Source organism: Drosophila busckii, chromosome X (genome assembly GCF_011750605.1).
Source record: "Drosophila busckii strain San Diego stock center, stock number 13000-0081.31 chromosome X, ASM1175060v1, whole genome shotgun sequence".
Lineage (NCBI taxonomy): Eukaryota > Metazoa > Arthropoda > Insecta > Diptera > Drosophilidae > Drosophila > Drosophila busckii.
The window spans coordinates 8,299,740-8,324,573 of NC_046608.1; the positions used below are offsets into that span (position 1 = coordinate 8,299,740).

A 24,834-nucleotide genomic window follows, 5' to 3' on the forward strand; every position below is an offset into this window, starting at 1 on the left:
GCATAATATATTAAAATTAAGTGAGAAAAAAATGTACGCATAAATATGAGATGCAGTTGAGAGAACAAGCAAACCAAACATACATTACATACATCTATATATATATATATATATAAATATATATAATGAAAGTTTGAATGTATATGTGTGTGTATTTAGCGTAGGAATGCGGGCGGGCTCGGGGGCGATGGTAAATATATGAAACTAAATATACAGCATAAACATTATATAATAATGAACAATTTTTTTTTGGGACGTACCTTTAAAAAAGCAAAAACAAAGAACAAAAGTAAAAGCAAAAATACAAGGAATAAAACAAAAAAAAAAAAAAACAAATAAAGAAAAGGTAGCAGCGCAGCAGCCGCAACAAACAACTAACATTAATTTTAAAAAAACATACATTTAATAGTAAAATTAAATTTAACATTAATGAAATGATAAGCGGTATACACAGCAAATTGTTAACAAAAACGAAAAAAAACTTAGTGAAAATTGTTTAGCAAAGAATAAGAATTATGAGAAAAAAAAAAAGAAAATTTAACACGAATTGAATTTATTTGTAAGCAAACGAATAAAGGCAACAACAAGCAGAACAAACAAATTAAAATATAACACTATAAAATATAAAAATCTAATATACAATGCATACTACTTAAGAACTTATACTACGAACAAAAAAAAAAAAAAAACATTGCCTAAAGTTAAAGCAACAACAACAAAGCATTTTTTTGTTTTGCTCAAAAATTGGGTAACAACAACAACAATAAGAACAACAACAACAACAAGCACAAAGCATTCTCTTCAAGCACCCCTAAGAAAACAAAAACAAAAAAAAATACTTGACCTTATTAAGCGATTCCCCTCTCACCACAAACCTTGTCTCTCATTCTCACACATACAAGTTTACAATGTTTGAAAAAGAAATTGTCTCAAAAAATGCAAAAAAAAATTGCCCACAAAAATGTTTAACATTTGAACAAACAAACAAAAAAAAAAAACCCAAAAACCAAAAACACTGACAACAAGTTTAGCAACTAGTGACAATTTTTAATGCAAAAAAAACCCAAAAAAAAAAACAAATACTATTTAGAGAAGAGAACACGCGATAAAGAACAAAGCGTAAAGCAAGCAACAAAAAAGAAAACAAAAAAAAACCAACTACTTATTTATAATAATTAATGGCAACGTGGATGAGAGCGAAACAATTTAAAAATAAAACAAAAAAAAGAACGCAAAAAAAAAACAAATTTAAATAGAAATTCTTTTCAAAATATCAATAAAGCAAAAACTAATATTGAACGAAAACCAAGAGCGAAAAATAAATAACAAAATAAAAAAGAAGCAGCATACGGCATTTTTGATTACAGTAAACACACGTTATGTAGAAATGCTGAAAGCTTATTAATTTTTCTTTATTAACTGTTAATACGAACAACTAAGTGATTTGCATAATTTTTGTTCTCTCAAAAATATTTGAATAATTTAAGCTTAATAGTATTATTATTCGTTTGAACACTATAAATTTGCAAATTGCTTTTGGGTTTCACAGCGAATTAATTAACTACTTAACTAACGTAGTAACTGGGACTTGAGATACATAAAGGGTATAGTAGAAGTTGGGCAAGCAGCACCCTTGTCTTTTCTTTTTTAGTAGTGTGTGTGTGATTCCAAAAAGCGTGAGAGGATTCGGATTCGAGATTTAAGTACGTATTTGGTTTCGTGCAGTCTAACAGAAATTTGTGTCGATGTCCTAGTCGTTGTGGCAGCTTAATCGCCATTGAGCTCCTCGGTATCATCTTCCGGTTCGGCGCCGCGTCCCTCGCGTATGCGCTTCAATTTACGCTTAAGCATCATGACGCCTGCAATTAAAGCAATAATCAGAAAATAATTTGACGACGTTAACGCTAACGCGGTACGTACACTTGATGGCTTGGTAGGTCTTGGCGGAAGCGGACTCGGTGACAGGATGCGGATTGACGGTGGATTTCTCATAGGCCAGCTTCACCTCCAGATAGGCGCGCTTTAATGTCTTATAATGACGATACTCGCTCGTATCTCGCAGCAGAATGCATCTGCAATGGATTTAAAAGGTTAATTAAGAAGCTATAGATTGGAGTTGGGCGCGCTTACTTGGCTGCCGAACCCTCGCCGGAGCAGTCGGAGGGCGTAGTGTGATAGATCTGATGATAGAAGTACTGGAGCACAGGTGAGTTCCATATGGAGAGACCATACCACAGCCAGATGAACACATTCAGCGGCAACTTGAAGTTCTTGGCAAAGAGCGTGGGTATGAAATACTTGAAGGGCAGCAGATTGACAAAGACGTGCAGCCAGGCGGCAATGCGCAGTCCCATAAACACTTGATACACCAGCCGATTGCGATTCGAATTCTGCAGCGCCAGCAGCGACAAGCTGTCCGCCAAGATGCTATAGAGACCCAGCGTTAGATTCAAGCCAACAAAGTAGTTTTCATATCTGTGCAGGCAAAGGCAAAAGATTAGTAAGGAAATGCGCTGAAATGAAATTGACAGCTCACCTGTATACATCAATGGCTATGAGCGCAAGCAGATATAATGCCTTGGAGGCCGCCTCCAGTATATCCGCCTCCTTAAAGTCCAGCATGGCGCCATGCAGATAAAACGTGATGATGAATATCGAATAGAACTGAAACTTCTCGTACTGATGCGAGCGATAGAATATTAAATTATCCGAGCTATAGAAGAGCGAGTAGCGTCCCTGATTCTTTGTCATCAGCGGCATTATCATGAACTCGTTGTAAAAGTGCAGAAACAAACAGGAAGCGGCATAAAACGAGATGCTCCATATCAATCGGGCGAATTGTTTACGTTTAAAAAACTTGACGTGCGATGACTTCAGAAAGAACTAAGCAATAGGGGGGGGGGTGTAAAGAGGGTGTGGGGGGATAAAGGCAATTATTAGATTTGTGTATAAGCTGATTGTGTGTTGACAAATTCAATCAACAGTAAGCTCGTGTCTAGATTGGAATGCAAGTCTGTCCCCAACCCCCAACCCACAAGCAGCAGCTATGTAAATTCTGCTCATGCGTGGTTATTTCATTATAATCTTTATAGCTGCATATATATGCAGCTGTGTGTGTGTGTCTTATCAGCTCACAGCCAAAAGGCAACGTAACCACAGTCGCGTCGTCGTCGTCGCCGCCGCCGTTGCAGTCGCCCTCAGTGCTACGTTCTTGCTTTTATTTATAAACGCTGCATTGGGCAGCTGAAGCGCCAAACAGCAAAGCGATCGCCACAGCCGAAGTGTCGTTTGCTTACCTGAAAGACGCGCTGAAATCCATAGAATCCGCAGCTGAGCGTTACGAATATCCAGAAAACCGCATTGATCAGGTAATGCAAGTCAATATTTTGCACCAGCGCATCGAAGCGATCCGTTGTAATTAGATATTTCAATGGCAAAAAGAAGTTGCCAATCTCTGCCCAATAGTCTGGCGGACCGGCCTTCATATCCAGTATGGAAGACATGGCGCTGGCTCACACACACGCACGCACACACACACACGCACGCACTCACACACACTCGCGCTATTTTAATTGTTTGCCATGCAGCAGCGCAGCCAATTCGTTGTTTAAAATGCTAAATTTATATATAAATATTTTGCAAATTGGTTTTTAGTGCGACTGCTATCGCACAGCTGTTGCCGCAGCTATCGATAACTATCGCTTAGAGCGTGCGTGCGCTGTGTTGAGTGTGTGTGGGGCTGCCAACTTGTTTAAAGCGCGCATACAGCTAAATTTGAATTTAAATTCAAAATTTGTAGCATTTAACAAAAGAGAAAAAATTTGTTTGCAGCTCAACATGACATCCTCTATGGCCTTCATAGCTAATGCGCCAGCGGAGCCAGCGCTTCTATTGCAGCAGCTGCTGGACGGCGCGCAACGCTCCAAGAGTGAGCTGCAGAGCATGAATCTGGCCACATTGGATGCGGAGTTTGGTGTGCTCAATCGCACGGTGCTATATCGTGGACTTAGCGCAGACAATTGCATTGTCTATATAACGCAACGCTATACGCGCAACTATAAAAATATAGCTGCGAATCCCAAATGCGGAGTAACTATTTACTTGCCACATGTGTCGCTGGGGCAAGCGGAGCCGCCAGCTACATGGCAGGTGCGTTTAATAGGCGCCACTGCTGTCGAGCTGCCTGATGCAGAGCTGGACGCTTGGTGGGCAAAGGAGTCGCTTGCAGCGCAAATACGCAATTTGATTTTCCCCTGCGGTCAGCCCATCGACTATGAGCAGCAAAAGCAAAAACATGACGCGTATCTGCAGAAATTTCTGGAGGACAAGCAGCCACTGCAGCGCCCACCCACATAGTAGGTGTAGTCAGAGCCAACAAGTGTAAATGCTATTAATGCTTAACTCTTCTCAGCACTGCATTCAAGTTTAAAGCGCAGGCCTGGGACTTTCTCAAAGTGGGAGAGAATCAAATTGCAGACAGGCTGCAGTATCGTCAACTGGCAACTGCAACTGGCCAATGGCAGTCGCTGCATGTCTCCACTTAGAGAGCGAGAGAGCAGCAGCAGAGAGCGAGCGCATAAGCAGCAAGGGTAGTAAACTGATGCATGTGCTATATATAAATCTATATATATATGTATTTATATTTGCAAAAACAAAACAAGTTACAATATGTTTATATAAAATGTACAAAACTAACTAAGAGACGTGTGTGTGTGCTGCGCTTTAAAGTTAATAATAAATATTAAACAGAAAGTAGTAAGAGTGGGGGGGGGGTTAGCAATTAATTTACATAATACAAGTTAGAGAGACAGTTAGACAGCATTGACTGTCTCGCGTATCCAGTCCGCATTGGATGCGATCTTGTCGTACATGCGTGGACGTTCAACGCCGCTGGGACCGCATGCAATGCGCCAGGAACTGACGCCAATGAGCGCCCATTGATTGCTGCCAGGTATAAGACACTGCACGGGTGCGCCAGAGTACTCCTCCTGCTGCGAAGAAAAGAGAAGCAAATAGTAAGCAAAAGTTCAAAGGTAACAAATGTATATGAGAAAAGCTTTGCATTTGGTTGAGAGCGCAGGCAGCAGCTGCTAAAGGAACAACCCTCAATGCAGCTGCTGGGATTTGCTACCTGGGCACACACACACACACAGGCAGACGGACATGCATGTGCATGCACGCGCTAAACTCTACACTCTGACGCACTTGGTTGGTCGCTCTCCCAGGCGCTGCTGCTGCTTTTGGCATAAATAGCAGAGCGCGCGCCAACTGCAATTCATTTTGTCCTGTAGCCTTGAGCTGTTTACACGTTTCTTTTTTCCAATACCAAGTGCAGTGAAAAGCAAAGTTAATAGTGGTTACAGTTATAGTTGTGGGTGCTTTTGCACCGACAAAAAAAAAAAACCAACATGTTGCACTCATTTAAACATCCCAACATTCATATCGTCATCGAATACCAGCATAAAGTTTGTTTCATTGAAACTTCACCGTTTAGCAATTATGAAATGATTATGGAGCTGGGTAAGTTACAAAGGTTTAATTTTTGGTATTGCTTTGCTAATTGTGTCAATGTTTGTTTTTTTTTTCTCTTGTGTTTCGCTTGTGTGTGTGAACTGCACAGCTGCAAACTATTTTCGCATTCCGCCGCGTCAGCGCATTGGGCTAACGCTGTCGAATGGCCAAGGGCATATGCTGCTCGACTATCAGCTGGATGGGTTTCTCATACTCTTTCCACGCCCCGATGCAGTGTTCCATATGCGTCTGGATTGGCAAAAGCTGCGCCGTGCGCTGCATCAGCCGCTGCACGAATCTCGTCCGGGCACGCCCATACCGCGCGCACGCTCCAGATCTGTGGACCATTCGGGCGAGGATTCGGAGAACGATGCAGATGCCACGCCCGTTTTTAGGCAAAACTGTTTCATTGGCGAGCTGCCGTTGCGTGCGGCGGCGGCGCCGCTGCAGCGTTCACGTTCACGCTTGCGCCAACGCTCGCGCACGCAGCCAGTGCGCATGTTGTCCAGCTCCGAAGACGACGACGAGTCGTCATCGTCGTCGTCGTCGTCGTCGTCGTCCACTTTGACGCCCACGCCGCGCCGACGCAACAACAAGCGTCCGCCTGAGCGCAAGTCGCCCAGCCCCAAGCCGAATCGCTCGCTGCGGCTTTAAGCGGCAGCAGCTACACTAAACTACACAACACTACACTACACAACACTGCTCTCTAAGCTGTATTGCCATCTCGCTCTGTCTCATGTGCGCTTACCGTGCAGTCGTATTTCTGGTAAGTCGCCTCCATGCACATCGCATTCACCGTGGTAATGGAGACATTTTCGCAGGGCGCCATGTCGCCAATTTTGAGCTGCACGCGCTGCAGATGATCCCGCTGCCTGGACCAGCCCAACGTATTGCAATTGGTCCACATTTGCTCCGGCGGCGTTGCAGTCGTTTTGACTGCCGCTTTGGAGCTGCCGCCGCCACTATAATAATTCACCTGTGGTGCGCTCTCGGGCAGCGGATAGCTCTGCAGCTCGGCAGGCGCTTGCTGCAGTGCCTCAGCGCGCGGCATTTGTGCTGCTGCCGCCTCCGCCTGCAAATACTCAAAGCCAGCGTCCTGCTCTTGCTGCTCCTCCTGCTCGCCAGATCCCTCCAGCGTCTGCTGCTGCTGCTGCTGCTGCTGCTGGGAGGGAATCAAGAAGAACTGCTGCGTTTCCTGCGCCAGTGGCGTCGCCGCCACGAACTTCAGTCGCTCTGCCACGGGCACGTAGGCGCGTCGCTGCATTGGCTGCGGCTGCGGCTGCAGCTGCTGTCGCTGCAGTGCATCCGGCAGACAAATGGGGCGCACATGATCCGAGTAGCTAACTGGCGTCTCCAGTCTAACCAGCGCTGCTGTCGAACCCTCCACTGGGCTCTTGATCATGCCGATGATGCGACGTCGCTGCGTCCACGGCGCCTTAGCGGACAGACGCACTGCGCCCACAATGGCCATCCAAGTGGCGCGCGGCTGGCCCTGAAAACAGCTCTCCGTGGTGAGCACCCAGTCCGGCGAGATCAGCGTGCCGTCGCACACATGAATGTCCTCGCGGAAGAGCGCGACCAGCCACGGCCAATCCCCCGGAGCGGACATCTTGGGCAGCGACAAATGCTGCTTGGCATTGGGCAGCGCCGACTGCACGCCGCAGCGCAGCTGACCGCAGCCCACATAGAGCACCTGGCGGCGCGGGCAGTGGGTGCGTATGAAGCTAATCTCTGGCGCGTGCGGATCCAGGACGCGCACATAGTCCGACAGCTGCTCCGTGTCGTTCATGACATCGAAGATTTCGACAGATCTGCAAGTGGTTAGATTGGAAATTGAAGAACACACAAGGAGTGGTGAGTGGGGAGTGGGGGAACTCACTCGTAGCCCAGAGATTTGCAAAGCGATTCGCTGACTGTTTGACGCACCACCAGCTTGGCATCGCCCTCGAGTCCCTCGGCGCAGAGCTTGCCGACCACGCCCTTCTCGCTGAAGACGGCATAGCCAGCGGCATGGAAGCGATTCAGATACGGCACCAGCGGCTCCGGCTGCAGCAGATCGGCAGCCAGAGGAGCAATGGACACTGGAAGTTCAATTAACAATCAGCAATGGCATGAGCATGGCATGGCATGTGATCCTCACTACTTACGGCAATCCTTCTCGTCGGCGCCATCTGGACAATCCGCTTTGCCATCGCAGCGCGCCTTGCGCGGCACACAGGCGCGACCACGCCCACAGTAGAGCGAGTTGGGCGCACAGAATGCGCAGCTGCGCTCATCGCTCAGATCGGGGCAGTCCGCGTAGCCGTCGCAGAGTCGCGGACTCTGCACATTCGACTGCATGTCGCCGACGCAGTGCGGCTTCTGCTGGCAGGATTGGCTGCCCGTGGACTCGGGAAAGCGCTCGCAGTCGAAGCTCTGGCGAAAGCGAGCGGGCAGCCGGCCGGCGCAGCCAGCCATGAAGGATTCGCAGTACTCGCGGCAGATGCTGCCCGGCGTGGGCGGCTGATTCAGGCCGTGACTGTTGCAGGGCGGCTGGAGCAGGCGGCAGACAAAGTCGTAGGCCTCGCGATGACATTCGCCATCGACGAGCTCGCGGAACACAATGACATCCTCCAGCACCTGCTCGTAGCTGGCATGACCCAGCAGATTGGGATAGGTGGTCACATTGTAGCCAACATTGCGGCAATAGCTCAGCTGGAGCGACTCGCAGCGACGCGGCGGCGGACGCGCCGTCGTGCTCGCCGGCTCTGTGGTCTCATCGTGCCCGCCCAGCGGCGAGCTGGACATAATGGGCTCATCCATCAGGCCCGTCGTCTCCTTGATGCTGACGCTTGCCACATCCACCGTCATGTTGGCAAAGTGACGGCTCTGCGCAGCCGCCGCCGCCAGCTCCTCATGGAACAGCGCCAGCAGCTCGCCACTGCTCACCAGCCCGCCATACGGATCGAAGATCATGTTGAAGTGCACGACAATGTTGTTGTTGTCCTCGCTGCTGCAATTGCAAAAATGCCCCAAAAATTGTATTTGCTATGCTGTTATGATTCGGAGGAGGAGGAGGCAGCTACTCACCCATCCAGCGCCAGGATCTCGCTGCCCTCGTACGCCTCGCGCAGATCGGAGCGACGCAGCGTCAGATTGATGCGCTCCCGATAGTCGCGCGCCTTGTGCTGGAAGCGCAGCGAGTTCTGATTCGCCAGCTCCATGCTCCACTTGTCGTTCAGGACCATGAACTTGCCGCGGAAGACGCGATCGGGCAGTGGCTCCGGCCGGAAGTACGTGTCTGCAAACAAAAGCTGCATGTTATAGAGCGCTCACTGCTTAGAGACACACACACACACACAGACAAAAGCTGCCTGCTATGGCCGAATACTTAATGTGCGTTAGTTCATATGCAAATTTCTTCTAAATGTCCAATTAGTCGCAGTTACTTAATTAACCAACATATTTAACATTTTATAATCCAATTAATTACACTTTAGCACTACTGTCGCAAGCTCGCTGCTATAAATTCAACACATGTAATTACCCATTTCATGTTTTTTTATATAAACTATTTTATTTTTATTACTATTAATTTGTATATAAAAAAAAGTCCTGAACAAAACAAATTTTACATTTCCACTGCATTTTATTTATATAAATTTACATTTAATTTTTTTTCTTTTTAAATTAATTATCAAAATCCAATGTTAACTACTTACAGCGTTCTATAAATCGAAGTTGCTATGAAAATTGCAAATGTTGTATAAAAAAATATATTTTTTGTATTAAACCTGGACGTTTGTTTCATAGTTAAATTCGATTTACATACTCTGTAAGTATTCAGCATGAAATTTTGCATATTTAATTTATTGAATCTTCTATGATTATGATCAAGATTTAAAAAATTTATAAATCATAAAATTTTGTATATAAATTACAAAGTCCTGAACAAAACAAAATTTATATTTACACTCCATTCTTTTATATAAATATTTTTAAATTAATTACTTTTTTTAAAATTATTAATTATTATTATCAAAATCCTATGTTGACTACTTACTGAGTGCTATAAATCGAATTTGCTATGCAAATTGCAAATGTTGTATTGAAAAATATTTTCCAAAAATCTAGCCGATGTTTAGTTAATTTATAATTTGCATTCAAGTTGATCAGGGGCGGGTGGGCAGACAATGATCACTAAACTCGTATGCAAGAGATTAATTTAGTAGCAACAGCTAATATTAAAAAAAATATATTTTTGGTATTAAATTGGACGTTTGTTTCATAGGTAAATTCGATCTATATACTCTGTAAGTATTCAGCATGAAATTTTGCATATTTAATTTATTAAATTAATATTTACGTTGAATTTTTATTCCAAATTTAAAAAATATTTACTATTTAGACAAATTAGCCATCAAATAATTACATGGAATTTATGCATCTATGAATGCCAATCGAAAACAAAATATATACTAGGCAAAGACAAAAGCTCATTGCTATGACAAACAACTACATTACAATCTACAACTCAAATATATTTCAATTATAAATGTCTAATTGCTTGCACTAGTGGAGATTGCAGTCGAAAGCTTTTTGCTATGTAATTGATGGCTGCAGCTTTGTGTGGCAATTCATAACCGACGTAGATAGACAATTGCAAATTTAAATAATCAGTTAATACTATACACATTCAGTAGTGTCAAATAAATAATCAACTAGAAACGCTTAAGCCAGAATACAACACAAACAAATAACACTAAACAGCAAACACAAGATGAACAAAAGAATTTTTTGTTTTTTGCTCAAAACAATTTAAAGAGTACAAAAAATATTACAAAAAAAACTATATATCAAACAAATTTTGAAATCTAAATGTACAACAAAAATGTCCAATTTTAAGCACAGACAAAAGCTTATTGCTATAGCCAAGAATTTAGGCAACACTTTGGAACCGCTGAAAGGTGATGGTGAAATTAATCAATGAATGAAATTTTTTTTAAAACTTCTAAGCTTGAGTTCCACTGTTACAATGTTCCAACTAAAGTACTTGCAAGATCTGGAAAGTTGGAACAGCGGAACTTGAAGCTTACTAGTGATTTCCTTACAAACAATTAATCACAATATTTATATGGCTAGTAGTTAAAATAATCGAATTTTCAAAACTCAACACATCAACAATCTAAACGAAACTATATGGTGAATTTAATCGAATTTAGCAAAAAAAAAAACAAAGCTTAGTATTAATATAAATGAGGAGAATATTAATATAAATGAAAAGTATACTAAAATTACATTAGGGTGGGTCGGTTTGATAGCTGCAGAAAAATTAACAAACTGTTAAAACAAATTCATAATCTACACCAAATTCTGAGCATACTTACTATAGAAACTATAGTTCTAAAATCGGGGGTTTTATTTTTATCATTTTGTTATTTATTTGAAATTTATTGTAACACTTATGAATTTTCAATTTATAAGACATTGTTTTGCTACGGGAAATATACTCAGAATTTATCATAGAATATAAAGTTGCTATAGCAGCTTGTTAACAATTTTTTCAACTATCAAATCGGCGCACTCTTATAAAAAGCAGTAGGCAAAAGTATTTTTGGACTTTTCCAATTCTTTAAGCACTTCAAAAATATTTCCAATTGTTGAACTGCATGAAATTAATGCATAAAAAATTCTGACAACTTAAATAATGTCAAGCAGCTTGTTTTTTTTTATTTCAAAGTAAATATTAATTTTCATAAAGTGTAATAATTATTAATATAAAATGTGAGTTGCGTGGAAATTGCAAAATATGATGCTCTATGCTTATATAAATCGAATTTGCTGTGGAAAATGCTCAAAAATATTTTCAAAATCTAGATGATGCTTAGTTAATTTTTCTTTTTGCAAGGAATCGATCAAGTCAGCTCGATCGATAGATCGATAGACAAAGTATACAGACGCTTGATTCGATTGAAACTGAGATTAATTTGCTAATATCAGCTGATATTTTAAAAAATATTATTGTGAACTTTTTTCAAAGTAAATTTGATTTAAATAAGTAATTTAACATAAAATTTTGCAATTTCCTGGCATTTTGTATAAACAAATAGAACACTTTTTATGTAGCAAGCTGTTGGACAAATTACTTGAGACAAATGTTAAATTTTATATGGATTAATAGCAAACAGATTAATTTTTCACAATTCAAAATTCAAAAGATAATGAAATTGCAGAAACAAAAGGTGTGAGCGCTATAATTCGATTACTGAAATGAAGCCAAAATAAACAAATGTACACACAGACAATAGCTCATTGCTACAAAAAAATCTTTTATGGAAACTTACAGGGCAAAATGAAATTTTTTGAAAGAAACTAAAAACAACTAACTAACTAATGTATAAATGTTAAATGTCTAAACTAACGCATAAAAACAATAAAACGTCAGCTAGTGACAACAAAAAAAAATATAAAAAAAAATAAATAAATGGAATTTACTTACAGCCCACATAGACAAAGGCGCCGGCAACGAGCAGGGCGATGAGGAAACCCGCGATGACGGCACAGCCGCATTTTTGGCTATCGCCGAGTTTGCGGCGCGTGAAGCGAATATCCGAATCGGTGGACAGCACCGACTCCGATTTGCGACGCAGTCCAGCATGATGGGCATGATGAGCATGACTGTGGCTATGCATGTGTTGCAGGTGTTGCTGTTGCAGTTGCAATTGCTGCTGTTGCTGTTGTGTGGCATTAGTTAAATCTGTTCCGGCTTGAGCGCCGCTGCTGCTGCTCGTTGCACTAACGACGCCAACTCCAACTCGATCTGCTGCTGTTGCTGCTGCTGTGGCATGCGTATGATGCGGCTTGTGGTGGCGCGTGCAGCGCGTGTTATGAAAAACCTTCGGCGGCTGCGTTACTGTTGGCAAAGCCGCTGCTCCATTGCCATTCGGATTGCTTTGAACAAGGCCCTAAAGAAAAGAGAGAGAGAGAGAGAGAGAGAGAGAGAGAGAGAGAGCGACAGGTAAGCAATTAGCGACAAAGACAAGGCATTTTATAGTTTTATTTATTTAGTGTGCTGGTCATTGACCGCCAAAGCGGCTCAAAATTAAACGCTACGATTTCGATATTTACGCCAAATCATGCCGTTAAATCAGCCAAGTCAAGTTAGCCAAGTCAGTCAGCCAGCTTATTAACACGCAATCGCTTTGCCCTGGCAATGCACTTGAAATTGTTTATGTTGCTGCTGCTGCATGCAAATTGCAGCTAAAAAGCATGACGAACGCAAATTGCGGAACCGCAACAAATATTCAAAACTTTGCGCAGCCAACGCTTTGCTACACTTTGTTAAATTGCAAGAAATTAAGTCGTTGCGCTTAAGTTTGACTGCAATTAAAATGTGCATGCTTATGTAACATTTTTGGTTTAAATATTGTGTTATTCGAAACAAAAATAATGCTAAAATTAAAAGCGCACTGTTTCGAATATAGCAAAACTAATTTGATGGCTTTAGCTTTGATAGTTGCTGAGTTCTTGTTGCTCATACAGACAAAACAAATTTTGATGGCTTTAACTTTGATAGTTGCTGAGTTCTTGTTGCTCATACAGACGGACGGACAAACGATTAGCGACGATATAGCGACTTAGTTTGTCTTGCTGATAGCGTTGCCATATTAGCCTATTATAAGCTAGATCTAGCTTGTTTTAAGATCAAACAGCTTGCAAAATAACTGAAATGCTTTAAGCTTGAAATCTAGCTTATTTAAATGTTGGTCAATTGTCTAAAATTTTCAGGCATTTTTTTTTATTCATGAATAGGTTTCACTACTCTTTTTTTTAAAGTCATGAATTTAGATTTCACAACTCTGCGCTCTTTTTTTTTGAATCTAGCTTATTTTTTTCCTCAATCTAGCTTATGTTGCCTCTCAAAATCGAGCAACAGTGCTTGCTGAACAAGCATGCGCATGCTTTATGTTGTCCGCCACGCCTACTGCTACGCCTTTTTTCATTTAACTATAAAAAATGTGCAAAGCTTTGAAAAAAAGTCAACAGCAGCACTAAAATCCTGTGAGTAAAGCAACAAATACTGGCTATTTGGCCGCCAGATGGCGTTTTTGGGCATAAATTAGCGGCTAGTGGGAATTCTGGCTATTTAATGAAAAGTTGCGTTTTCCAATGCTCCAAAACTATTAAAAACTTGCATGGGAGTAAAATAAAAAAAAGGTCGCTGGCTGCATAAATTTGAAAAAGAAACTTTGCATTAAATAGCTGGAATTCCCGCTATATGAAATTTCCACTGCTTGGCTATTTCTGGCTATTTTCCAAAGTCATTCTAGCTATTTCTAGCTATTTTCCAAAGTCATTCTAGCTAGCTGAGGCCTGTGAGCTGAGAATGGCGCCCAATAAACTTAATAAACAGCTCAGCACATAATTTGCAGCAAAAAACAAACTAACAAATTGCCAAATGTTTGGCATTTGTAGCTTGAAGAAATAAGCTGCAGTTTGACAAGCACTGCTGACTTGACTGACTGACAATTAGAACACGCGGTGTTGACTTTAGAAAATTAATTAAAGCGCAAGTAAGACAAAAACTAAATACGGCACAATGGCCGCTGAACTAAACACAAACAGTTCACACTGCTGGCCCAGTTAAGCTGCTGATGCTGCGTCAACACACACACACACACACATGCATGTGTGTATACACATAAGAAAGTAAAGTGTAGCAATAATATAATAAATGCACAGCAAAACGCACAGAAATGTAATTAAACTGAAAATAGTTTCCTCATTTCATAAGCAGCAGCCGCAGTCACTGTCGCTGCCGCAGTTAGCTGCGCAGTCGCAGCGTTCAGTGAGCATGTCAACAACAACAACAACAATTGTATATTAAATATGCATGTAAGTAGCTCCATTTCGCACTTGAATGTTGCAATGGGTCAGCTTACAAACACACATATACACACACACATATGCGTGTGTGTGTGTGTGTGTAAGTCGAAAGTCAGTCGGCCGCTTAACGGTTGAGTAAAGAGAGTGTAAAGAGCTGAGCACGTGCGCATACATTTCTGCTTCTTCTTTTTAGATTACCGCACACATTGCTCTCTTTCTGCTTCTGCTTCTTCTTTTTCTTCATTTTTTTTTCTACTGCTGCAATAAACATATTTAATTACATTTGTTTGATTGCATGCGCTGATTACCTTCCAATTGCTTTTGCCGCCATTTGTTTGCATTTGTTTGGATTTGTCTTTGCTGCTGCTGTTGCTGTTGTTGTTGTTGTTGTTATTATTGCTGCTGCTGCTGTTGTTGTTGTTCATTTTATCTGCTGCTGCTGTTGCTGCTGCTGCTGTTGTTGTTGTTACAGTTTTGTCCGCATCACGAGCTTTTTTAATCTGCAACATATAAAGCGTAGATTGGCATTTTTATAAGCTTTAAATTATTATTATGAAATACAAATTATGATTTTAGTTTATTATTAAATGCTTGTTAAATCGGCAATAATGTAACTTAAATAAGTTTGCAATTTGCTTATAAATGTTTAAAATAGTTTTTAATTAGCTGCAGCTGAATACTACAATAATTTATAAAAAATATATTTAATAAATTAAAGCAAATATCATAAAAATGAATGCTGAATTGCTTTGACTAAATTAAAGGCAATGCTACTATTAATAGTTTTAAAATACAAATTTAAAAAGCATAAATTTCAAATAAAAATTGATAATTCTAATGCCCTAAAAAAAAGTTAAACAATCAAAATTAAAATGAATTTGTTTACTTAATATGAAGCGTAACCGCTAAATAAAAAGAAAGGTGAAGTAGTCAATCCATATAAATATATTTTAAAATAAAATTAAATAATATGCATAGAATACTTATTTAAATTTATTTATTACTTGTTGCTATTTGATTTCTTATGCGTGTAGCCTGAATATAAAGAATATAAATATAAAATTTAGATGCATATGGTAATAGACATGACATGCCCAGTGGCTGAGCTGGGGCTGGGGCTGGGGCAGGTGTTAATTATAGCCGTGGCCAGCAAAAATTTAGCACAGGCAACGCAACGCAATGCGCAACTTGGGCGGGATCATGAGTCAGTTGCTCAAGTAAGCAGCGCTCCAGTTTGTGGCCCAGCAACAGCAACAACAACAACAACAACAACAATGGAGCCAATGTCAAGCGCCAAGCACCAAAAGAAAGTTTTGCGGCGCTGCTCATCGTTTTATTATCACGCACACATAGACAGACATGCTTATAAAGTTTACACACACACACACACATGAATACACATGTGTGTGTTTAAATATTTACATATTTTGATTTTCATTTTGCGCTCTGCTCAAGCTGCTGATGTTGAGCTTGTCAAACTTTTACTTCGACTGCGGCGGCGACGGCGACGGCGGCGTTCAGATTTTTTGGAGACAGCAAACAAAGCTGCATGCAACCTATGCCACGTTACGTTTTCGCTTTTCTTTCACCTAACTAATTAGGAAAAATTCATTAAAAAAAATGCACACACAACAAGCGAGCGAGAGAGCGAGAGCGAGAGCGAGCGAGCGAGTTTATAAACATGTTTAGCGTGCAACACTGTGCGGCAAACATTATTCAAAATATATAAATATAATATATTATAAATATATGCAGTGCATATTTGAAATGAACTATTCAAATTGCTTAAATTTTGTAGATTTGTTGTACATTTTGTCTGTTTTTTGCCCACTGTGCAAGGTTGTTGTAACGTGTTTCGGGGCGACAGCAGCAGCAGCAGCAACAACAACAACAAAACACTTTCATTTCACTGGCAAAATATGTTTATAGCAACAAACATATTTATTTGTTGCTGTTGCTGTTGCTGTTGCTTTTGCTTTTGTTGTTGCTGCGGCTTTGAATTTGGCACAACAAAATTCGCTTTCGCTGTAGCAACAACAACAACAACAACAACTGTAAACAAAAATGCAGCTTTACACATTTTTATTTTTGTATTTTTTTTTTTTTATGAAATGCATTGTTGTGTTGCTTCTGCTTTTCCAAACGCTGACGCTGACGCTTGTCAATGGCAAACGAGTTCGTGGCTTAAGTCTTTTGAACCCTACACTTTCACAGCGAATGCGTCGCTTCGCTTCCTTTTGGCCAAGACAACGGGCCAGGCCAGGCCAGGCCAACCAAGCAAGGAGCCAGCACAGCTTAAATGAAATGAAAGTTGCCATAGACACGCTCAAAAGAAAAGTCGCTGATAACAGAAGCGCCACGAAGATGACCTTAAAAAATGTTTGCCATGCAGTGTGCACAGTGGGGCAATAAATTAAAAAAAATAAAACTGCAGCAAATAGAAATATTAAAGACAAATGTACTATAATAAATAATAAAAATTAACTACTACAAAAATTAACAAAATATGCAAATAAATTAAGCAATTTTTGTATTAAGAAAATAACAATTAATAATAAACAAATAAATGTTGCAAATAGAATTATTAAATGCAAACAAATAAAAGTAAATAAATAATAAAAATTAACTGCTCAAATTAATACAAAATATGCAAATAAATTAAGCAAAATTGATTAAAAATATATAATAATAATACAATTAATAATATACAAATAAATGTTGCAAATAGAAATAAATAATAATTAAATACAAAATATATGAAAATAAAATAAATAATAAAAAATATATCTAATGCAACTCAATTGTAATATTAAATAAATAATAATAAAATTAATAACATTTATTTTGACTCTCAAACAGTTTGCATATAAAACCAATAAAAAATAAATATTTATGCATGCAAAAAACAACAACTAATAGCTAAATAGTTAATTAAATTAGCCGCACAGTAGCCGCAATGTTACTTTTGCTGCTAATCAATTAAATGTTTGTTTTAAAATCACAATGACTCTCAAACTTATTTTGAGGCACCTTTGAGTAGAATTCATGGTGAAAGTTTCGCTGCTTACAGTTCACAGTTTTGGAGCTGTCAGGCCTTTGGGCAAGGCTATCAAGAGTAAAACGGAGATTTCAAAGGCGGCCACGTGCGTTTGCTTTGGCGGCTGCGGCTGCGGCAGTGGCAGCTGCGATAGCTTTTCACTGATTTCCCTTGATGCAAGCAGCAGCTGCTGTTCTTGTCGCTTGTGGCAGCAGCAGCAGCAGCAGCAGCTCCAGCTCAGTCAGCCATTCAGTCAGTCAGTCGTGACGAATTAATAACGGCCACAAACTACAAACTGCTGTCAACGTTTCGGTCGACCCCGTGCAGCGAAAGCGCGCGGCGGCGGCGGCTGCAATTTGCAGCCGGTTTGGGTCTTGGGGCATGGCCACGCCCCCACAACATGCGTAAGGCAATTGCAGCTCTAGCTGGCGCCCCAAACGTGACGCGCAGCCATCAGCTCCAAGCTTAAGCTTTGCTAGCCAATAATTGGGTTGCCACTTTTAAGGTGTGTGTGTGTGTGTGTGTGTGTGTGTGTGTGCCTCATGAGTCACTAAACTGGGCATGGGCAGACCCCACCTACATATTGTATGAATTGCAAATTAAAATGCAGCGCTCATCGCGGCTTTTGGCCTCGTCTGCGTCTGCGTCTGCGTCTGCGACAGCGTCTCGGCCAAGTTAGCAGAGCGCCTCGCATGGGAGCCATGGAAACTGAATTCAAATGAAGTAGAAAGTTCTGGCAAATAAATAACAAGCATTTAAATTTAAATTTAAATGCCCTAAACATCGCTCACACAACAAATTGTTTATTCAGCCTACGACTTAATCAAACGCCTGGGAATTCACGGGATTGGGGATTGGGAATTCGGGGGCTACTGTATGCTTAACAAATTAGCTCAGCTCTGGAGTTCATTTCACTGCGCTGTGTGTGGAAATTTAATTAACACATTAGAGAAATTATGAATTGCTCGATGCTAAGTCATGACATCATTTACAAAATTAACTTTAAGCAGCTTAATTTAGTTTTAATGTAATGCAAATCGTTTTAGGAGTTAAAAGAGTTTTTTATTTGCTATTTTTTTTTGGCAAATATGTAAGCAGCTATTGTAATTAATTAATTCTTCACCTTGAAATTGGAAACAGCAAAATATTTTATTTGATTTAAACTATTCGTTGCTTATTTTCAAATATATATTATAATCTAACGCTCAGAATCCCAATTAGAAACTCTATGATCTAATATAAATACAATATACATTAGTGTGTTTATTCATGCATAACAAATATATAAAAAATTGCTAAATACTTGCTGACATTTTTATTTAATTTGCTTTCTTTTTGCTTCAGTGTTTCAACTGTTTTGTTAGCCGCAGCATGCGACTTAATCGAATCCGCCAACGAATTGGTAAGTTTTTTATATTAATATTATTTAGCTTATATATATATATATATATATATATGTTCATATGCTGGTACAACAACAACTGCAATTCATTTATGCGCAGAGCCAGACGCCAACGCAAAATGCAGCCCAATGCTGCTGACGTTGGCGCTGACGCTGACGCTGACGCAGTTCAAGGCTAAAGTCAATTTGCGCACGCAGCAAAAATTGGGGCTTGTGGCAACAGAAATGACAAAAGCAAAGCGCAGAAGGGAAAAGTAATTTCAAAATTGGGCTAAACACAATAAATAAAGACATTGCTGATTGGAAAGTAAAGGGCGTGCATACGAAAAAAATAAAATTGAAAGGAAATTTTCGTATGTACATGAAAAAACGCCAAATGCTTGGCATTTGCCAATGGTGAAGAACAACAACAAAACAGATGTTGATGATGAACAAACAAACAGACAGACAGACAGACGAACAGTGGGACAGACAGACAAACAGGCATTGCCAATGATTTGTGCTACTTTCTTTGCCAGCAGCAGCAGCAGCCAGCTCGCCGTCGCAGTCGCAGCTGCTGCCGACGTCGTCGTTGCTTTTGCACGTTATTGTTGTTGATTATTTCTTGTTATTATGTTGGGCTGCTGTTGTTGCTGTTGCTGCCATTTACTTCTAATTTATTTCAATGACATTTTCAAAATAAAAGAGAGAGAGAGAGAGAGAGAGAGAGAAATGCAGAAAGCTGCAAAGCACTTATGACAACGCATATATGATAGAGATAACTCTCTAGAGAAAGTCCATGCAGCTTTAATATGTCTCTATATGCTTAAGCGGGTGGCCCCCAGCGCCAACAGCTGTGTGAAAGGTCAACACAATAAAAAAAATAAATATAAAAAGCAGATTGCAGCTTGGAGAATTTTCTTAACTTAACAACTTATTGTTGTTGGCATTTGTAAAATGGCAAATGCAGTTGAGTTTTTTTGTTGTTGCTGCTCAATCTGTTGGCAGCTCATAAGCTATGTATGTGTGTGTGTGTGTGTGCTGCTGCTTTTATCGATATGTAAATCGATTAGCGTTTGTTTGAAATAGCGCTTCACTTACTTCACTTACTTTATATATATGTATATATGCATATCTAACTAAATATAATGTCAAGATAAGCTTAAAACTTGCTGCAGCGCCGCAGCGCCAACAACTGAAAGTTGTTACGTTTTTAAGCCAAAACAAGTTTATTGTTGTTGCTGCTGCTGCTGCTGCTGCTGCAGCGAGACTTGCGTCTAGTCTAGGCCGTTTTATTGGAATGTTTGCAATACACATGGCTCTAACTAAAATTATGTAGCCAGGCCAAGCAAATGCTGCAAATTGCTGCAAAAACAACAACAATGCCAACAATGATAACTGTTAACAACAACAACAGCAGCAGCAGCAGCAGCAGCCAGCAAATAATTTGGTCAGTGAAAATCTGGCCAAATTTGTTATTGTTGTTTGGGCCATTGTGAAAAATTCTCAGCCCAAGCGCTTGCGAATGAAAACAAAAGCCAAAAGTCTTCACAAACAAATTAATGCGACAAAAGAAAACAGAAATGAAAACAAAAACAAAGGCGCAGACATATGTGTGTGTGTGTGTCTGTTTGTATTTTTGCATGAAACAAGTGGCAAATTAAAATAACAATAACACACACACAGAGACAGACAGTGGGCCAAAAACTTTTGATTTCCGTTGATAAATCAAGTTGCAGCCACAGCAAAGAGACACGCAGCAATCAAAAGCGCTGGCGTTGCCACAAGCAGCAGCAGCAGCAGCAGCAGCAGCAGCAACAATAAGCGTTGGCAAAAGTAAGTTACTAAGGCAAATTAGCTTATAACGGGACGCACTTTCACTAGCAAACGCTGCCGTCTGTGTCTGTTTATAACAAAGATAATGCATCTAATCCAAGTTCAGCTACAGTTAACTCTAGCATAAGTCGTTATCGCTGGCTGGGGCTCAACTGTGTGGCGGCTGTTGCATAAGAGTTACATATGCATATAAGTAATATATTAAACAAATGACTGAGTCGGCTGCAATTGATTGACAGCCTCTTGGCCCAAAAGAAATGATGTATGATGCTAAACGAACTAATAACAACCAACCTGACTGTTGCTGCAGTAGTAAATGTCCGACATCCTGATGTTAACGTTATCTTTAAAGCTTGTCGTGCTGCTGTTTGCTGTTGGTGGTTGCTTCTTAATTGGGCGGCAGCTTTAGCGGCTGCATGAAATGCACATGACCGCGTTCTAGAGCGGCGCAGGTGGAAAACAACAAACGCGGCTGACTTAGGGCAACGCGCACAACCAGTTTGCGTATTATATTTATTTTGTTTTTTTTTTTTTTTGTTTTGTTTTTTTGAAGTGTCACACGATTCGCAATTGCAATTGCTGCAATTGTAAGCGATACTCAAGTAGCTGGCCTGGCTGGTTAGCCGATATGGCTATTCTGTTGCTATTCCTTGCGTAATAGCTTTTGACAACTCTTATGATCAAATTCCACACATACAATAACAATAACAAAAACAAAATAAAAGCGCATCTACAATGTGCTGCTGCTGCTGCTGCACTTCACGCTTCGTCTTGCAGAACATTCACTCGCCTTTTAGCCAAACTAGAGCGTTAGCAGTTAACACGCGCACCTTTTTCCACAAGAAATTATATAAATGCTTTTTAACGTTAATCGCGAGACTGTGAATTGAGTTGATTTGAGTTTTTAAGCTTAGCGCGAGCAACGACCGTCTCTGGCCAAGTTAAGTTACTGACTGTGTCTTAAGCCAAAGTCCCAAGCAAGCCAAGCAGCCGGTTCAGTTCGATCGGCTGCCAAGCGAGCCAACTTCTTCAGCAGCAGCAGCAGCAACAGCCACAAAGTTGGTCGTAACCAGTTTGCTGCTGCTGCTGCTGGCTGGCTGCATTGTAAATACAAAGTTTTTGGCTTAAAGCCAACCAACGTCACATTGACAGGCGACCGATTAACACAAAGGACTTGTGTGCTGCTATCTAAGCTTGTGATTAATGGGGAAAACGAAATATTGAAACAAGTTTCACCTGTTCAACAGCATCATGCGCGGGAGACATCTAGACAAGGACGTTGTGGGAACGGCGACTCAATCAAATTTTCCTTTGCGCCCCCCCCCCCCCTTTCCATTTTTAGCAACATGTCAAATCATTGATTTATCCATGTTTTGCAATACGCTTAACTAGCATCATTTAACAATTAGCTAACAACAATTTACTTAATTAAATAAGTAAAATCTCTTTGTTTTTAGTTAGTTTTGTTCTTCAAGCCATTGACTGGCTTGGGCCACACATTAAGATTGCCTGAAACGCCTGCATAAACAGAAATGAAAGTTTTACTAGCATAGCATTTACTGTTGCTCATATTTCCATCAATCATTTTTGTTATTATTAATAACATTGATTGTGTAAAAAGGCATTCAAATGTCTAGCAGAAATTTCATTTTGATAATTTATTCTAAGCAATAGATTAACAGCTGTTAACGTTTTATCGTGCGCGAGTGTTTTTAAAAAGATGGCGCCCTTCTCGATATATTCATGTGCTGCATGCAATAATCTAGTGCTGCAACTATCGCATAACGAATAGTAGGCAACTACTACTACTAGTACTAAAATATCGATACGATTATCGATTGCGCGACAACTCTACACCTGGAGGTGGAAGGAGGCTATTTTTGTTGTTATTTTGTTTGTACTTAATTTCATGAGATTATTTTAATGTATCTTTTCTATCGGTTGGCAATGTTTTCGGTCTGTTAGCAATAACAAACACGCGCTGCTATGCCACGCAATGTGTTGCAGAGCAGCCTACTGGGTGCTGGCTTCAGTATTATCTTTCAGGTGAGAGACACCACATACCGCATACAAATATAACGTATGAGTCAGAAATTGTAGTCGCTCGTTGTCTCGCTATCTTACAGATACTGTGCCGCATCCTAACGTTCAGCATCAATGCCTACATTGTGCGCAATGTGGGCCGCGAGGTTCTGGGCATTATGAATGTGCGCCTGCTGCTGCTCGAGAGCACGTTGCTCTTTCTGTCGCGCGAGGCCATTAACCGGGCAGCGCTGAGCGCCAAGCCGCAGCAGAGCGATAAGTGCTCCTGGGCACAGTTGATAAACCAAATATGGCTTACGTAAGTGCTGGGCTAGCTCAATCAAGTCAATCAATCGCTCGCTCTACTCTAATCCTTTTTGCTGTTCATACAGCGTGCCCATTTGCGCGGCACTCTGCGTGCCTTGTGTCTACATTTGGCTGCACTGGCTCTCGGCAGTGGATGAACCATATACTGTGCAATATAAGTTTGCCTGCTATGCGGTGGCGATCTCTTGTGTGCTGGAGCTTGTGGCCGAATCGACGGTATTTGTGGCCCAGGTCTTTTGCTTTGTCAAGCTCAAGATTGTACTTAATACACTGCACATATTTGTGCGCTCGGCTATTTTTCTATGGATCGTCATGGGCGATCGCAACGCAGCGATAAACGCATTTGCCATTGCCCAGCTATCCAGCGCGCTGACTATTGTGCTGGGCATGTATGGCTTCTTCCTGTACTACATCAACAGTTTTAATAGCTTTAAGCTGGCCGCACGCAAGCCCAAAACGTTGAGCAACTGGGAGCGCCAGCTGTTCGAGCATATGGATGACTTTCCGTTCACCAAACTGTCGCAGCTCCTACCCGGCGTCTTGAGCACCCAAAGCAGCAGTGGCTCCCACTTCAACAGGGAACTGCAAACGCTGACGCTAAGCTTTGTCAAGCAGGGCGTGCTCAAGCAAATACTCACCGAGGGTGAGAAGTATGTCATGTCTGTCTCGCCCGTGCTCAGTTTTGGCGAGCAGGCCACCTACGATGTAGTCAACAATCTGGGCAGCATGGCAGCCCGGTTCATATTCCGTCCCATCGAAGACAGCGCCTACTTCTACTTCACCCAAACCATATCGCGCGAGACGCGTCTGTCCAAGCAGCCACCGGACCGCGTGCGTCAGGCCAGCAGTGTACTCAGGAATCTGCTGCTGGGCGTCAGCTCAATTGGCCTGCTGGCCTTAACCTTTGGTCAGAGCTACTCGCATACTCTGCTCTTGTTCTATGGCGGCGAAGAGTTTGTCGCCGGCGGACTGCCCCAGCGTCTGCTACAATGGCACTGCCTGGCCATTTATCTGCTGGCAGTGAACGGTATTAGTGAGGGCTACATGTTTGCCACGAACACCAGTCGGGACATTGACAAGTATAACTATTTGATGGCAATATTTTCCATAAGCTTCCTCGTGCTCTCGTACATACTGACGGGCATATTTGGCCCCGTTGGCTTTATCTTTGCCAACTGCATCAACATGCTGGGCCGCATCCTCTACAGCAGTCGCTACATACGCCAGCAGTATCAGCAATTGGGACTGAATCCTCTGCAAGGCCTTTGGCCTGGCAAGTTATTCAGTGGCACACTCTTCATGGCTGGTTTTCTTTGCTACTGGGTGAGACTCTAGTGTTGAAAACTTACAAAACGTGTTGTTAATCTCTTGTTGATTTCAAGTACAAGGATGCCGTGTTGTTGTCCCACTTGGGCATGGGCCTAGCCACAGGCGTGCTGTGCTTGCTTGCCTGGGCGCTGGCAAACCGAGATCTTGTGCAGATGGCTTGGAAGTATGGAAGGCGCATAAAGATTGAATGAAGCCAAAGCTTATTTGTATAATGTTTTCTCTTGTTCCTCTTCTGTTGCTGAACGTTGTTGCTCGAGTAGCAACGCTTCCTATAAACGCACAGCCCACGCATTGTTGAACCCAGATCTGTACAATCATACATATTATGTATCTACTATGTATGTATGTATGTACATAGTATGTGTTATAAATTAGTTACTAGTTAAGTTATGTTTGTTATATATACTATAATGGCATCATTTTGAAATAATTTTTGCTTAAACTGTTGAAAACGCATCAAAAGACAACGAAATTAAATGAATTAATATTAAATGCATAAAAAATGGCGAAATCGAATTTAAAAGAA

At 41.2% G+C, this 24,834-nt stretch overlaps 5 protein-coding genes across 5 annotated transcripts; 3 read left to right on the forward strand and 2 right to left on the reverse strand.

Annotated features, from left to right (window-relative positions):
* Nucleotides 1–1,446: 1,446 nt before the first annotated feature.
* On the reverse strand, nt 1,447–3,594 carry LOC108605462. The gene is made up of 5 exons (XM_017995148.2): nt 3,297–3,594; nt 2,537–2,883; nt 2,131–2,475; nt 1,921–2,072; nt 1,447–1,859 (listed from the first exon to the last, which is right to left on the reverse strand). The coding sequence occupies exons 1-5, from the start codon at nt 3,501–3,503 to the stop codon at nt 1,768–1,770; spliced, it is 1,143 nt and encodes a 380-aa protein (XP_017850637.1). The 5' UTR covers nt 3,504–3,594; the 3' UTR covers nt 1,447–1,767.
* On the forward strand, nt 3,239–4,666 carry LOC108605468 (pyridoxine/pyridoxamine 5'-phosphate oxidase). The gene is made up of 3 exons (XM_017995154.2): nt 3,239–3,368; nt 3,832–4,355; nt 4,412–4,666. Exons 2-3 carry the CDS (start codon nt 3,838–3,840, stop codon nt 4,542–4,544), a joined length of 651 nt encoding a protein of 216 aa, XP_017850643.1. The 5' UTR covers nt 3,239–3,368; nt 3,832–3,837; the 3' UTR covers nt 4,545–4,666.
* Nucleotides 4,667–4,703: 37 nt separating this feature from the next.
* On the reverse strand, nt 4,704–21,541 carry LOC108605449. The gene is made up of 8 exons (XM_017995131.2): nt 20,925–21,541; nt 14,685–14,876; nt 11,990–12,455; nt 8,581–8,791; nt 7,659–8,503; nt 7,391–7,592; nt 6,260–7,322; nt 4,704–4,991 (listed from the first exon to the last, which is right to left on the reverse strand). Exons 1-8 carry the CDS (start codon nt 20,955–20,957, stop codon nt 4,812–4,814), a joined length of 3,192 nt encoding a protein of 1,063 aa, XP_017850620.1. The 5' UTR covers nt 20,958–21,541; the 3' UTR covers nt 4,704–4,811.
* Nucleotides 5,025–6,424, forward strand: LOC108605467. Its single transcript, XM_017995153.2, has 3 exons — nt 5,025–5,520; nt 5,621–6,277; nt 6,333–6,424. The coding sequence occupies exons 1-2, from the start codon at nt 5,409–5,411 to the stop codon at nt 6,163–6,165; spliced, it is 657 nt and encodes a 218-aa protein (XP_017850642.1). The 5' UTR covers nt 5,025–5,408; the 3' UTR covers nt 6,166–6,277; nt 6,333–6,424.
* A 942-nt stretch (nt 21,542–22,483) lies between the features above and the next one.
* Nucleotides 22,484–24,771, forward strand: LOC108605459 (protein RFT1 homolog). The gene is made up of 4 exons (XM_017995145.1): nt 22,484–22,676; nt 22,757–22,971; nt 23,045–24,302; nt 24,362–24,771. The coding sequence occupies exons 1-4, from the start codon at nt 22,617–22,619 to the stop codon at nt 24,497–24,499; spliced, it is 1,671 nt and encodes a 556-aa protein (XP_017850634.1). The 5' UTR covers nt 22,484–22,616; the 3' UTR covers nt 24,500–24,771.
* Nucleotides 24,772–24,834: the final 63 nt, after the last annotated feature.